Here is a 14,115-nt window from a genome sequence, read left to right as displayed (position 1 = left end):
AATAAGAGTTTCACACCTGTACAGAAAAATATATTGTGCATAAACTGAAATTTTATTTATTTAAATCAAAGTCATTTTTATTAATAAAATCTACATTTTTAAATGTTATTGACAAGTATCTGTGTGAGACTTGATTTAGACCTGTACGTTTACATTAAATTAGAAGACTGGAAAAGACCTGTCTTCATTAGCACTTCTTTTCCTGTAGTCAATCTGTAGTGTTTCTAGATTTCCAGATAGCCAGCCTTGATTCAGCAAGCCTTTCAAGGAAACTGTGGGGAGATGTCAGAGTAGAGAGCTGAAGTGCCAACCCTCAGCTGTCTTTTTTGGTACCTGTGTGACTAAGAGGAGCAAACTGGAAGGGTGATGTGATCCAAAGCACAGCAGTGCATGGATTTAAGGGGAAGGGAATTGCTTTCACAAGCATCTGAGAAGAAAAATGAGTCATACAGAGCAGGGATGTTGAGCTTTGCAGTTGGATCAAGAGCTGCACAAAAGGGACTGAGATGTTTAGATCACAGCTAAGCCCACTGCTGACAAATGCTTTCTGGATGTTTTACGTGCATGAGCAGAAAGCCCAGAGCGCTTAATCATTAGGTTCAGGGGGAGAAAAAAAAGTTGAGTCTCTCTCAAGCCCATCTTTTACATTTAAAGAACAATTTTGAACAATCCCACCTGCTGGTTGGATCAGTAGTGTCCTAGTAAATAATGCTTCACTGAGACATTTGTTAAAGTGCATAGTGTCAGTTTTCCTCTTGCTCCAGCTTAACACCTTCACTTCAAAGTGAAGATGAAGAGTCTCAGACACAAACTTGTCAAAAAACTACACTTTCAGAGGTCACAATGCTATGCTGATTGTCACAACATGATGTTTAAACAGGATTATATTTTGGATTCATAGTCTGAAAAGAAACAGCTATCCTGATACTTATTATAAATCAAAGACAACTTGGCCACTGAAATACTTATGGAGAAGAGTAGCTTTGTGAAACTCACCCTCCCCAGACACAGCCTGCTCACCATTTTTTAAAAACCCTTGCAAACAGTTTCAGTTCTCAAAGACAAGTCTCTGCCTTCTAATGGAAGGAAAATAAAGTCTAGCTGTTTATTTTAGGTGTAACTGCAGAAATTCAGCTGCCTCATTCCTGTATGCCATCCACTTGGAGCACCCAGTGCCTAAGTGGAAAAGACCTCTGAGACTTATGGGGGGAGTTTGAGAATGTTCAAACAAAAGCTGGTACCACCACACCTACACAGAGCTTCATGTACTGACTTGCTGTCTATACAGCACTCCCTACATTGTACTATTTAACATTCTTATTAATATATACAGAGAAGAAAATTATACAAAAGTATCAGTGCGATTGTTTTGCTGCTTACATTTTTTTTCTACGTGTTGCAAACTTGGGAGACTTTCAGGTTTTTATTTAAGCAAAAACAGGATAAAAGGACATTAGTTCAGGCCTTCCACAGCACACTCTGTACTGGAACAAACAGCATATATGCCCCAGTCATTAGTTCAGGTAGTGTACAAAATGCACAGTTGAGTTCTAGGATGTCTGGCTGGAGTGATTTCTTCATGTTCTCCTTTCAAGGCTAAGTTCACTTTGTTTAACAAAATCTAAAAGAATGGGACCTACATTAAGGCACAAGTGCAGATTATTCAGAATATTCAAATCTGGCTCCCTGTGAAAAACAACAGGTGGGGAAAAAAAAAAGACCACACACAAGAAAACACTAAGGGAAAGAATTTGAAGGAAGGCCACGTGATCAGGAATTGCAGAATTCTGGTACATTTTTTGCTCTAAGCTGCACAGAAGACAAAGTCATGCCAGGACAAAGAGGATTGGGTACAGTCCTTTTCCTCAGGAAGAGAAAGACTGACAATCACAGACACCAATAACCAAACACTATTTGCTGAGTTAGAAATTACACTCCCTGGTAAAAATTAGGGTTATTTTTGACAAGTTAATTACACATACAATTAGCGAGGTCAAACTAATTACTGATAGATGGGAACAAATTCAAGTAGAAAAAGCCCTGAGTACAAGAGACCTGGCAAAACTGGTGCTGACTGGTGAGCAGTCACAAAACAGAGCAAAAACCCCCAAACAACTGCAGGCATTTTTTTCCATAATGCAGTAATGATTAAATATGTGGAAATAAAGTGTACAGCAATCTTCTTTAAACATTTTACATAACCCTGATTTTTATTTCTTTTACAAGGTATCTGCAGATCCTATTCCAAATTAACTGGCTTCCTTTTTGGTCCAGTCTCAAGTGAGGCTACTAAAGAATTTACCTTCCCTGGAGAATTTCTGCTGAAAGTAAGGCCTATTTTTAGGAAAAATATGGCTGAATGATTCCAGTGATTCTGTTTTACTAAGTTTAAAAAACAACAGACAAATTTCTGCAGAAACAGCTGAAGTGAGATGCACTGAACTATAGTGTAGTATTATAAACCTTGTTACTGTATGAGTATTCTGGACATCTTACAGCCCATATGGAGTCACTTGCTAAAAAACCAACTTAGAAAATGTCAAATTTAATGCTTTAACCAAAGCAATGCAAATTAATAGCACCCTTCATATGGAATCATGTGGACTATTCTCTGTTTACCAATGTAAGACATCATTACAATTTGAAAATTCACTGACTAATTTCATTGCATGCAAATAAATCTGTGCAGTTGAGGTATAAGAGCCTTAATCAGTGTCTCAGACAGTCTCTTTATATATATATATATATATATATATATATAAAAATATCAATTCTCCAAGTCAGTAAACCATACTGTTGATATCTTCTGCTGCTTTCAATTTAGTTTTCAAACATGATCTATGGGGAATGCAAGCAAATTCATATTCAGCTAGGACTCAGACATGTCTAATGATTGTGTCCCCAGTTATTTTTTCTGTCCTCCCCAAACAAAACCCTTCAGGCAGAATATTGCATTAGACCTAAATATTACATAAGTACGAGGCTTAAGCTCTGTCCCAGATAATTAGGTAAATTTAAGGGGAAAAAAAAGAAAAGAGGAAAAAATACGCTGTCCAAGGAACATTAACACTTGGAAGCAAATAAAAATAAAGGGGTTTTCATTTTACTGTGATTCCTTTAGTTCTCATCATCCTCATCCTCTTCAATGGGTTCCCGGAGACCTTCGCTGTGACGACTTTTTCCAGCCATTTCCAATAGGGCCTGAGCCTCAGGATCCACATCCAGGATACTCTTCTTACCTTTTGTCTGCAAAAGAAAATAAAACAGACTCAATTTAAAATGTCAATATCAGGCTACAGGAAAAAGACACACTCAAGAGAAGTCCATAAGTGATCTGGTTTGCAGGCTTGGCACAATGGAGCAGACACACTTTCCAAGTAAGGCATTTAAGATTCACTGGGATACATCAGATTATTTTTATAGCTGTAGTTATACAAAATAGCCATAAACTTCTCCTAAGATGACAGTGAACTATTTCAAGTTTATTCAGGTTACAAGCCAACCAGAACATCCTGGTTAACCTCACCTCAGACTGAAGTGCAGAAGTAAGGTTTTTTTTAAAGAAGAGATTCAATTACAATTTGACATTTTCTGTAAACAGTTTGTTCTGTTTCTATTTGGAGCTCTGTGTCCAGTGAAGTCAAGGCACACGAATTTAGTATGAAAAGAAGTAAAAATTTGGAAAAAAAAACAAACAACACCAAGCTGTACAGACCAGACAGTTTAATATAAGAATAAATTACGGGGACAGAGGAGAGTGGAAAGAGGGCTCCTGCTCATTCCCAGAGATAAACCAAGTGCAGAAAGATTGGCATCAATTGAATCACATAAACTTATTGTAAAACAAGAGTAAATTTAAAGCTACTGATAAAGAAATCTTTTGGGTCTGTTCCTGAACTACAGATTGGGCTTTACTTGAGAGTTTCCAGTGCTTGCTTTCTGTTTTATAAACATTGGGTTTTACTGAACCCCTCTCCAAGGAGGTTCCTCCTCGAGACCAGTCGTCAATATTGGAAACGCCTTTGGAAATTCAGAATAAAGTACTGCTCTTCTGACTCTATCACCTCTTGGCTCCTGAAGGTCTTTCTTGTTGGCAACCTCCACAATTCCACTACTATTCTGCTATTTGCCTGCTACAAAATATATGGCACCACAGGGCCAGTTATAGAAAATATTATTAATTACAACAGAGAGAGAGAGTTTAATGAGAAAACTGCAACTGTGGGTTTTGCGTGTTCTGTTCCAACCAGGACACCATTTCACAGGTTCACCTACCACGCTTTCAGGGACATCTCCCACTGCCCAGACTTCCATGGCATCCAGTGTGAAATCCTCTTTGGCTGACAGCTGGGGGCTGTTGTAGGTGGTGCATCGAGGTTTGGCTTTGCTGTGTCCCTTCCCATAGTCACTGTCTATCCAGAGCCCGAAGTATCCATGTTGTCCACCCATACCCTGTCAACCAAAGCAGCACATTAAACACTTGCTGCACAGGTAGAACAGACTGGGAAAGTCATGAAGCCTAGAGAATAAATTGCTGTGCTCAGCATTTGTGCCACACTTCTATGGGGAGGTTAAAAAACAGGGGATTCTGAGTGAACCTGAGCTTCTGTACCCACATCTTGCATTCCTGAAGACAGACAAGAATTTACTTGAGTGATACTGCCCTCCCTCTACACTTCAGAGAATACCAGTATCTGTGAGTTGTACCAGAAATTTAGCTCCTGGTTTTTGTTTATTGACTAACAGTCCCATTTCAAACAGGGTGACAGTGCCCTGGTTTGCTGCCTCTTTTCCATTTAGAAAAGCACCTACAGAAACAAATAACATAACTTGATGTTGTTCACTTTCTTTGGAGCAAATTCATTCCACCCTGCTGCAATTCCCAAAGTTATGGGCACATAATGCTGCAAAACTGCAAAGCATTTTCACAGGTAGTGTGTGGTAGCTCTGTGGAAACTCCTCTGCAGCTGGAGAGCTCATTTGTGAATTTGAGTAAGAGAAGCTTCTGCCACTGTAATGACACAGCAGCAGTAGCAGCAGCTACTTGCAATGTTTGCACTCTAATTCTGTTGGGCTTTCTCTTCCATCATTTCAAAAGCAGTTAGTGTGGCAGTGAGAGCAGCCAGGGGAAGGATCCTCAGTTACACAGATCAGCTATTTTGTGCTGCTCCAGTGGTGTGGATATGTGCAGTCAATTCGTCCAGGGAGGACACCTAGAAGGACTTCTGTGATAACCAAACTTGGCAAAAAGGTTTCTTCCCAGAACCTCCAGAAATTTAACCTACATAAAGCCCACCTGCTTGGGTCACACACAAATAAATTCCATCTTAGTTGATTCAGTACTTCAATATACATATTAACTGTAAAGAAAAGTATGGGCTCTATCAGTGCTGTAAGCAGCTCTCCATCATCATTCATAGCTCACACTTTACACTGATGCTTTAACATAAAAAAAGAAAAATCTCCTACTAAAAGTGGGCCACAAGGGAAGCAAACTTCCTCAGAGAATAAAAAGTGAAATAAATCTGCTCTCAGAAACAGAAAAAAAAAAGGCGAAAAAAAGTCTTCCAAATACAACTCACAAATCCAATCTCCAAATTGTCATTTCTGAATACTTACAAGTCCATTTGGCATAGTCTGTTGGCCATTGTTCAAATACATGAAGTGGTCATTGTACCCTGTGTATGTGTACACAGCAAGAGAGGGGAAAACAGAAAACAGAAAGCATCTGTTGTCACCTGTAAACGGAAAAGCACCTCAAGTCAGACAACTGGTCACACAATAACTTGTCTACAAATAGGATAGAAAAATTAATGGAAGAAGTGAAGCTGAATAGCTCAAAGACAGCAGCTGCCACCTCAGAAAGCCAGTAGCTATCTCTCAGCAAGATCTAGACCTGTTGTTTACTCTCAGGTAACTCTGTGCAGAGTCACAGACATTGATGCAATTATGAGCTGTGATCAAGGCCAGTCAGAGGCATGACTAGGACATTATGTCACTGTGTGAGGGCACACCTACCACAGGCTGCCTTCTGTCATCTAAAACTGGCCAGCTGCCAGATCTGCACAAACTGATGTGAGTGCAGACACCCTTGGTTCTGACTACATTGATACATAGATCAGCTCAGAGTCAATGATTTAGAGCACAGCTTCCATTATGTCCAGTTTGGTACTCAGAGGGACCTGTGCTGTGCTTGACTAATACACTGTACGTGCTATTCTATCAGGAAAAAAACACAAGGAAATTGTGTAATCAACATAACATAACACTATATTAACTGACTGAAGTGGTAATTATCAAATACTAATTAAGTATAGGAAGTGAGTTTCTGATGTAGCCAAAGTGAGGATTCCCAACAGGACGGATTATCCAGAGCCCATAATTGTTTTTTCAAAAATCCATCATAAAAGTTCTTTCCAAAGAGTTATTAAAAAAAACTACTCCACTGAGGTTTCAAGAGAACAAAAAGTTTAGCTTATCCAAAGAACCCTTTGGCTGCTGGATTTTAGAAGGAAAACAGACAGTACACAACTGACAACAGGAGGCTCAACCTGGCATTTGGCTCAGGTGTTCCTGATGGAACACTGCCATCCTGTGGACAAATCATTTAATCTCTAATCATCTGTGCTGTACTGCCTTAATTTTCATTTACTTTTCAACCTATGCAGCTACAGGGCTTGATAAATTTCCCTGAAAACTTGCTCCAAGATCAATAAGTCCTGCAATTTTAAAGGTCTTATCAAATAGCAAATTATAAATATTAATCTGTAACATGTTTGAGTGCCATGCTAAGAATAACTCCGCATGTGATGTGCTTTTTTTGAAAATTAATGTTACTTTTGCCACAGAAAAATACACTTGGGAAGTGTAAGAAGCACTGTATGTCATAAAAGTAAAGTGACAGTACCCATGAAGTGGATATTAAGTATCCATTCTTGTACCTGCACAGAACAGAGAATGTTTACCAGAGCAATGGGATACCAAAAAAAAGTGAGTTTTACCTTGAAACTGTGGCTTCACCTCCCAGGAGTGAGATGCAAACCCACCAAAGAGAAAACCATCCAAGTCCTTCAGGATCACTATGCAAGGCCCTTTGTTCACTATGTGCCCACACAACTGTGAAAAGCTTTCCCCGTGGAGCCTGGAAGAAAATAAAAGCCGCCACTTGTGCTGTAGCTCTGCAGGCAGGTGGGAGTTGATGTATATGATGGATGGGATGTCAAAGAGGCTGACAAGTCCTCTTCCTTTCATGCCTTTGCAGCGGGGAACCAGGTTGAGGATGTCGTTGGTTTGGTCTGGGAGAGAGTGGAGAACGTGGAGGCCCTGCCTGATCACAACACTGAGGAAAACTGAGACCTGAGGAACTCTGTACACCCAGTCCTCAACGACACTCGGATCAAAACTTGTCTCCAGCAGCTGAGGACCCACAGGTTTTGTCCCATCTAAATAATAAGACATATAGAAACAGGAGTAAGTTTCCCAGTCTGGAAAATAATCAGCTGATTTTTAAGTGTAAACACAATATTTCATTATTTTAATGGACAGCAAACCACACATGAAAGGAGCCATGACAGTAAAGTGTCAGCTACATTAAGCAAATGCAACCACAGAATTAAGATCTACTTGTGACATTCATTGGCTGGGCTATTGTAATTTATAAACATGGGCTCCTGGCTACAACTTAGGGGATGTTCTTTGCAAGACAGCAAAATCTGTTATTACAACAGTGCAAAGACAGACCTATGCTGTGTAAAAGGACACGTGGTCATAAATACGTGATAAATATATTCAAATAAATAATACTTAGATGCCCATCATCTGCAAGCCAGGTCTTAGTAAAACAGACATGTTCCACAACAAATAGTTTTGCATGTCCACCTAATTTGGGATGTCAACCCAAAGCTCTCCTGAATTTAGGGGAGAAAGTTGGTAAGGTAAAATAAATAAAATTCCCATGCCAGGAGATCAGTGATTACAGGAGCTCTAAGATCTGCTACACCAAGGGTGCTTACCTGCAAGCTTCAACTCTGAGAACAGCTGAGAAGCCAAAGCCTTTACTCCACTGGCAGAATCCCGAGTATTCTCCAAAGTCCAACCTTTCAGTTCCTTCCTGTAGCTCAGTACATGGACTAGAGACATGATCAGATCCTCTGTGAACTGAAAAGATTAAAACATCACCATTTTGGTATTTCTTAGAGGAAATTGCCAAGAGCTTCAACAGACTGTCTGAAAATAAAGTCAAGTGGTATTGATGCTGTAATCCCAAGGCAGAAACTTCTCTTGCTATGACAAGTCAGGAACTACAGAAATGCTATTTCAGTGTCATACGTCTTGAAAATAAGCCTTTTTCGATATTTTGTACATGTTACTCCATAAAGCAACTCCATAAAATATGGCATGAAAGAAGGAGTGGAGGACCAAGTTTTGCAGTGGTAGGAGCTGCTGGTGAATTACTGTTCTGCGAGATCCCACTCTTTCACCTTGCAAGCTATATTTGATTCCCACAACTCTCCTGCAACTAAAGCTCTAACAAGTATTTTGCTCAATTTCCAGAAGCATCAGTCACACCACAACCCTTGGTGGCTCTTAAATACAGCCCTGCTCTCTTACTGTCCCCCCGCCCCACATTTTAATGGCCCCGTTTACCTCTTGGATTTGTTTGCCCTTCACGGGCCCTTCTGTCTTGGAGATCATTCTCATTATTATGGCAATCTTCTCATCTGCATTCCCTTTTAAGAGGTCTGACATAAAAATTACAAACTGCTCCTTAGCAATCTGTTCACTCAGCCCAGATGATTTCCCAGGCAGGTCAATGCTTTTCATCCCGTTGTACAACCGAACAGTCATTTGCTCTGGCAGTGCCTCCCGAGTATGTGCCTGGGAGAAACAGCAAAGAGCACATTTTATAAGTGAAGAATAACTAATGTATTCCAGGTAATCTGTGCTGAGATGTAGCATCTACCACGAGCAACAAACTTTCATCAAAGGACTGGTTTTCCAAGAGAAAAAATAAAAAAATTATATTTTTGTAGTGATTATTTACTGATTCAGGTTGATACTGATACTGGACTTCAGAAAAACAACACTGTAAAGTCTTAACAGAATATTAGCAAAGTGTTTCTACATGATAACTCTGTTGCAAAGGTCTACAATTTTGCCAGTCAAATATTCAAAATCATGTTTCATGTCTGCTTTTGACAGTGGAGCTCACAGATATTTAAAACCAAAGAGAAGGTAAAGTGTTTGCCATATCTCAGTTTTGGCCACAAGACAATGTGTTTAACTCTATGTGCATGTGCAGAAACAATCCTGAGGAACTTCCCTCTGCATAACAACTAATTGAAACATGGAACAAAGTTGGGATCACTTGATTTTTGTAAGGCAACCCTGATGTTAAGGCAGGTGAGATCAGAGTTATTCATCTGAATGGCATGCCTGGCCCTTTGAACTGAAATCTAACTGATACACATCGTCACACATCACAGCTCTGTGAGGAAGATCTGACTCTGGATTCAACTTTCACAGTGTTCAAGATAATTACATGGTTTAAAAATAAATCATCTCAAATACATGCACACACTAGGACATGATTACAGAGTGTCCTCACTGTGCACAGCATGTTGAGGACCTGCCTTGACTGTTCTGTACAGGAGTGTAGCCCAGTGGGGACTATGCTGAAATCAATGGAGCTGCACCTGCCAAAAACACTATTCCAGCTCTATTTACTGATTTGCTGGCTCAATACCACTCCTCTGGAAGCCACCTGGGCTGTTCCTATTTGATGCTAATGGTTGTTGCTGGGCATATAGAGATCCAATATCCCGAGCTCTACCCTACTTTCATTGACGTCAGTGGTAGAATTCCCATTGATTTCAGCAGGAGCAGAAATAGCAGCCACAGTCCTTCACATCAGAGTGCTCCATATTGAGGGAGGGATGGTCACAGGGGGTACAGCTGTCTTTGAGAGGCTTTCTGAAAATGCTACATGAGCCTGAAGTGGGAGAAGCAGCAGGGAACACAACTAAAACCTTATACTCAAGGGCTTTTTACTTCACACTGTTGAATCACCTACCTACTCCCTGCCTTATCCTGCCCACCACTCGTTTTGCTTTTAGCTCTTCCAAAGAGTAGACCTGGGGTGCAAAGAAATGAGATGTGTAAAAAAGGAACCTTTAATATACACCTGACTCACACTTCTGACAGTTTAGAATCCTTGTCTTAAATGGCTTCAAGAAAGGATCTAGAGATTCCTGCTCTGCCTGCTTCCCAAGCTGTCAGTGCAGCCTGCTCTGGCCCAGAAGCCATGTAGTTTCCTCCTAGCAAAGCGTGAGCCTAAGCAGAGTCCATGAGGTAATGCCTGGGGACTCATCAGTGTCACCAGATTGTTGCTAGAACAAACCTGCCACATCTCAGTCTAGCCCAGACATGAGCAGAGTCACCTATGAGGCAGGAATGCCACAGGAATTGTCCCTGCTCCAAGGAACTGGGCACCTACAGGCAGCCTTCCAAGATTTGAATTTAAGTTGGCAAACAAAAAGGCAGGAAGGGAAAAGACAAATGTTCATCAACCATCACACTGATCTAGAGGTAAAGCTAGAAACAACTTCTTCCAGGTCCCAAACTGGTAAAAGACACCAAGGAAAGGTTCTTGGATAAAGCAGTGCTGAAAAGCCGGGCAGCAGCAACACTGTTTCCAAACTAGTGGCAGCTCATGAACAGCCAGGCTGCAGAAGGCTAAAGCTGGTCTGTATGCAGAGGAACTGCTAAATACCTTAAAATAACCTGCTGCTTCCAATGAGTTTTAATTTGATCCCATTAGCTGTGTAACATATATAAAAATGCACTTTACCACTACATTCATTTGGCCACTTAGCTCCTGCCTAACTGAAGTTATCAACCATTTCAGCAAATCATTTTTCTCTTTTCTTGATTAGAAAATTAATTCAAAGTTAATCAGAAGCATATTGCATGTTAATTAGCTAAAACAGGGAATCACAGCTTAATCAAGCAAAATTGAATTCTCTCCTTTTAGTGCAAGTGAAGAGATTAGAGGTGGTGATGCATTGAGGGAGACAGATATAACCAAATACAAACTGACTTTGTGACAGCTTCTCCAGAAAATCTGTAAATAATCCCACACTATAGATTCCAGGGGGGAAAATATTCTTCCCATTTTTCACGTTGCTGTAAAAACATTTCCATACATCCCAAACTACTTCAGAATCAGGAAAGCTGCAAATGGACCCAACAGTGCAACTTAAGAGATAAATAAAGGCCTGAAATTCACTACTCATGTTAAACTGTAAGAGAAAGTAAAAATCCATCCCGCCCAAAACATTAAGTATTCAATTGAGATGAGCAATCCTTTAAAAGTAACTACTGTCACATCTTTAATTTCTTTCTGGAATTCTGATTGATTCACTACATCTCAGCTATATAATGAACAATAGATTGTCTTGCCTGTAGTGCTGCCAGAGTCATAGTTTTCTTTGTAGCTTTGGCATTTTTTCCTCCAGCTGAGCCACTTGATCCCGATAAGGTATCAAACACTCCATCAATGTCAGTCTGCTCCTCAGGAAGAAATCTGGAAAGGTGATTGTGATAGGCATTGCTTTCTGCATTTCCCATCTTTTCAACCTGAAGCAAAGGAAAAAGAATTAAAAAAAAAAAAAATTAAACACAGAAAGGTATCACAAGGGCCATGGAAGACATATCAAACTGACTAACATACCAGTGCAAGTTTAACAAGAAAAGCAAATTACTACCCTTCCAGGAAATTACTAAAACTAGTGTTTAGTCTCTGCATTCACTGAGACTTAATGAATTTGGAGAACATCTGTAACTGTGCTTTAAAAATTGACAATCTGACAGCTCTTTGCTAAAACCCCCCGTCCACCAATGCAAACATCATTCAAGTCTCTATCAAATGGAAAAACCAATATGATCTAATGGTTAAATTAGCTTATACAAAGTGACCATGAGTCTAACAGCTGCAATACAGCCCTAACATGAAGGAAAAAGCCTGATTATGGATTATTTATGACAGATTATGCTACATCATTCTGATGCATTAATGGACTGAAGCTATGCCTGCCAATATGATGTGGCACTAAAACACCGTCAGGGAAAAGCCTCTGAAAATGACGAGAATGTTTTTTCCTAAGGACACAATACAAAAATATTTTGAAACAAAGTAACAAAAACATTTAGGAACAACGCAAGACCCATTAAAAACACACAGGTTTATGTGAAGTCAATAAATCATTGAGAGTTGGTACCCACAGAATTAAGGTTGGCCGGGCGGGGGGGGGGTTGGTTTGGGGTTTCCTCGTTTGCTTGTTTTACACGTTTAATGGTACAACTACGATTTCTCTCGCTGTCCCAGGATTCACCTGCACTGGGGTAGATACATGTCTGGGGTAGACATGTCTGGGGTAGACGCATGTCTGGGCTGACATTAAAAAGAAGGTAAGACGTGGAATAAAACATCCTTTTGTAGTTTTCTTTCTGTAATTTCCATGTCCTTCCTGACACCTCTTTTTCGGTTTGTGATTCCCAGTTCCACGGGAATCTCTTTTTGCAGACAAGGCCATCACACAGCCCTTCAGCCTCCCCAGAAGGACACAGTGTTGAGCCTAATGCAGTATTTTTATTGCTAACTGCTGAGTTGTTTACCGCACACAAGAGGCGGGGTCGGGCAGCCTCACCTTCAGGCCTAAAGCCCTGTTTGCCTGCGAGGAAAATTTCGATCGTGGGGTAAACCCCGAAGAGTGAATGGAAACCACCGTGACTGTGGCGACACGATTAATTTAAAGCAGCGAACCGCTGGAGAACGAGGGTACTCGAAAGGTTCATTTCCCGCTGTGCTCAGCCCGTCCCTCCCCGCCCGGCGGGGCAGCCCTGGTATGTGCGTGTGTGTATGTGTGTGTGTGTGTGTATGTCTGTATGTGTGCGTCCGACCCCCTCCCGGTGACAAGGCAGCCCTGAGGCGAGCCCCCCACCCTGACAGACCTCCCCGCTTACCGGCAGGGCTCCCCCGGCCCCTCTCCGCCCCCGGGACCGTCACACAGAGCCCGGCGCCATCCGGCGCCTCAGCCCGCCCGGCCGGGGCGGAGCGCGGCCGATGGAGCCGCCCCTGAGGCGGCGGGGAGGGAGGGACGGACGGGAAGGATGGAGGAAGGCAGGGAAGGGAGGGACCGGGACAGCGGGGATTTCGGCACCCCGAGCCCCAGGGGAGAGGCGGGCGGTGCCGCAGCCCGCTGTGCAGGGCGGTGAGGAGGCGGCCTGAGAGCTCCGGAGACCGGCGAGACCGCGGCGGCCCCTTCTCCCTGAGGACATGCTTCGCCTTCAGGGGATCCTCCTCCCTGAGGGGACTCCCTCCCTTCTTCGAGGGAAATCTCCCTGACCCTCTTTCCTGAGACAGCCTTTCTCCCCGGGGAGACCCTTCTCCCTGAGGGGACCAATCCTCTCTGAGGAGACCCTTCTCCCTGAAGGAACCCTTCTTCCTGAGGTGTTTCTTCTTGTCCCTGGGGGGACCCTTTCTCCAAAAGAGACCCTTTTCTCTGAGAGGACCCTTCTCCTCGAGAGGACTCTCCTTTTTGAGGGAACCCTCCTCCCTGAAAGACCCTTCTCCCTGAGGGAATCATCCTCCTGAGGGGACCCTTTGCCCTGAGGGGACCCTCCTTTTTGAAGTGACCCTTCTCTCTGAGGGGAACCCTCCTCCCTGAGGCGTTTCTTGTCCCTGAGGGGACCTTTTACCCTACAGAGACCCTCCTTTTTGAGGGAACTCTGCTCCCTTAGGAGACCCTTTTCCCTGAGGAGACCCTTCTCCCTGAGCCACCCTGCCCCTAAAACGTTTTTCAAAAATAAAAGTAAAAATTCAGAGCTGTAGCCGAGGCAGAGCGACCACCCCCAGCAGCCTCTATCAGAGCTGAGGTGCCGGGATGGCCTGTGCTGAGGCATTTTAAAAATCATCCCAAAAATTATGCCCGGAAGATCTGTGGCAGAAGGTGCTGCCAGCCCTGATCTGTGCTGGAAACAGCTCTTGGCTTTTGGGAAGGAAAAGGCTGTGTAATGTACACATACACACACACACACAAACAAACACACACAAAC

The 14,115-nt window shown here is 42.2% G+C and overlaps 1 protein-coding gene across 2 annotated transcripts; it reads right to left on the bottom strand.

Annotated features, from left to right (window-relative positions):
• Positions 1–31: 31 nt before the first annotated feature.
• On the bottom strand, positions 32–13,113 carry TLDC1 (TBC/LysM-associated domain containing 1). 2 transcript variants are annotated; one of them, XM_017820971.1, is made up of 8 exons: positions 13,024–13,113; positions 11,461–11,637; positions 8,647–8,877; positions 8,013–8,157; positions 7,002–7,442; positions 5,620–5,738; positions 4,276–4,452; positions 32–3,246 (listed from the first exon to the last, which is right to left on the bottom strand). In XM_017820971.1, exons 2-8 carry the CDS (start codon positions 11,626–11,628, stop codon positions 3,118–3,120), a joined length of 1,410 nt encoding a protein of 469 aa, XP_017676460.1. In that variant the 5' UTR covers positions 11,629–11,637; positions 13,024–13,113; the 3' UTR covers positions 32–3,117. The 2 variants fall into 2 exon arrangements, with proteins under 2 accessions (XP_017676460.1, XP_017676461.1); XM_017820972.1 differs by lacking the exon at positions 13,024–13,113 and adding an exon at positions 11,099–11,184 and having other exon boundaries at positions 11,461–11,569.
• Positions 13,114–14,115: the final 1,002 nt, after the last annotated feature.

The sequence above is a fragment of the Lepidothrix coronata genome, unplaced genomic scaffold, assembly GCF_001604755.1.
Source record: "Lepidothrix coronata isolate B3197 unplaced genomic scaffold, Lepidothrix_coronata-1.0 Scaffold87, whole genome shotgun sequence".
Lineage (NCBI taxonomy): Eukaryota > Metazoa > Chordata > Aves > Passeriformes > Pipridae > Lepidothrix > Lepidothrix coronata.
Note: the sequence above shows the minus strand (reverse complement) of the source record. Positions and strands in the feature narration are given on the sequence as shown.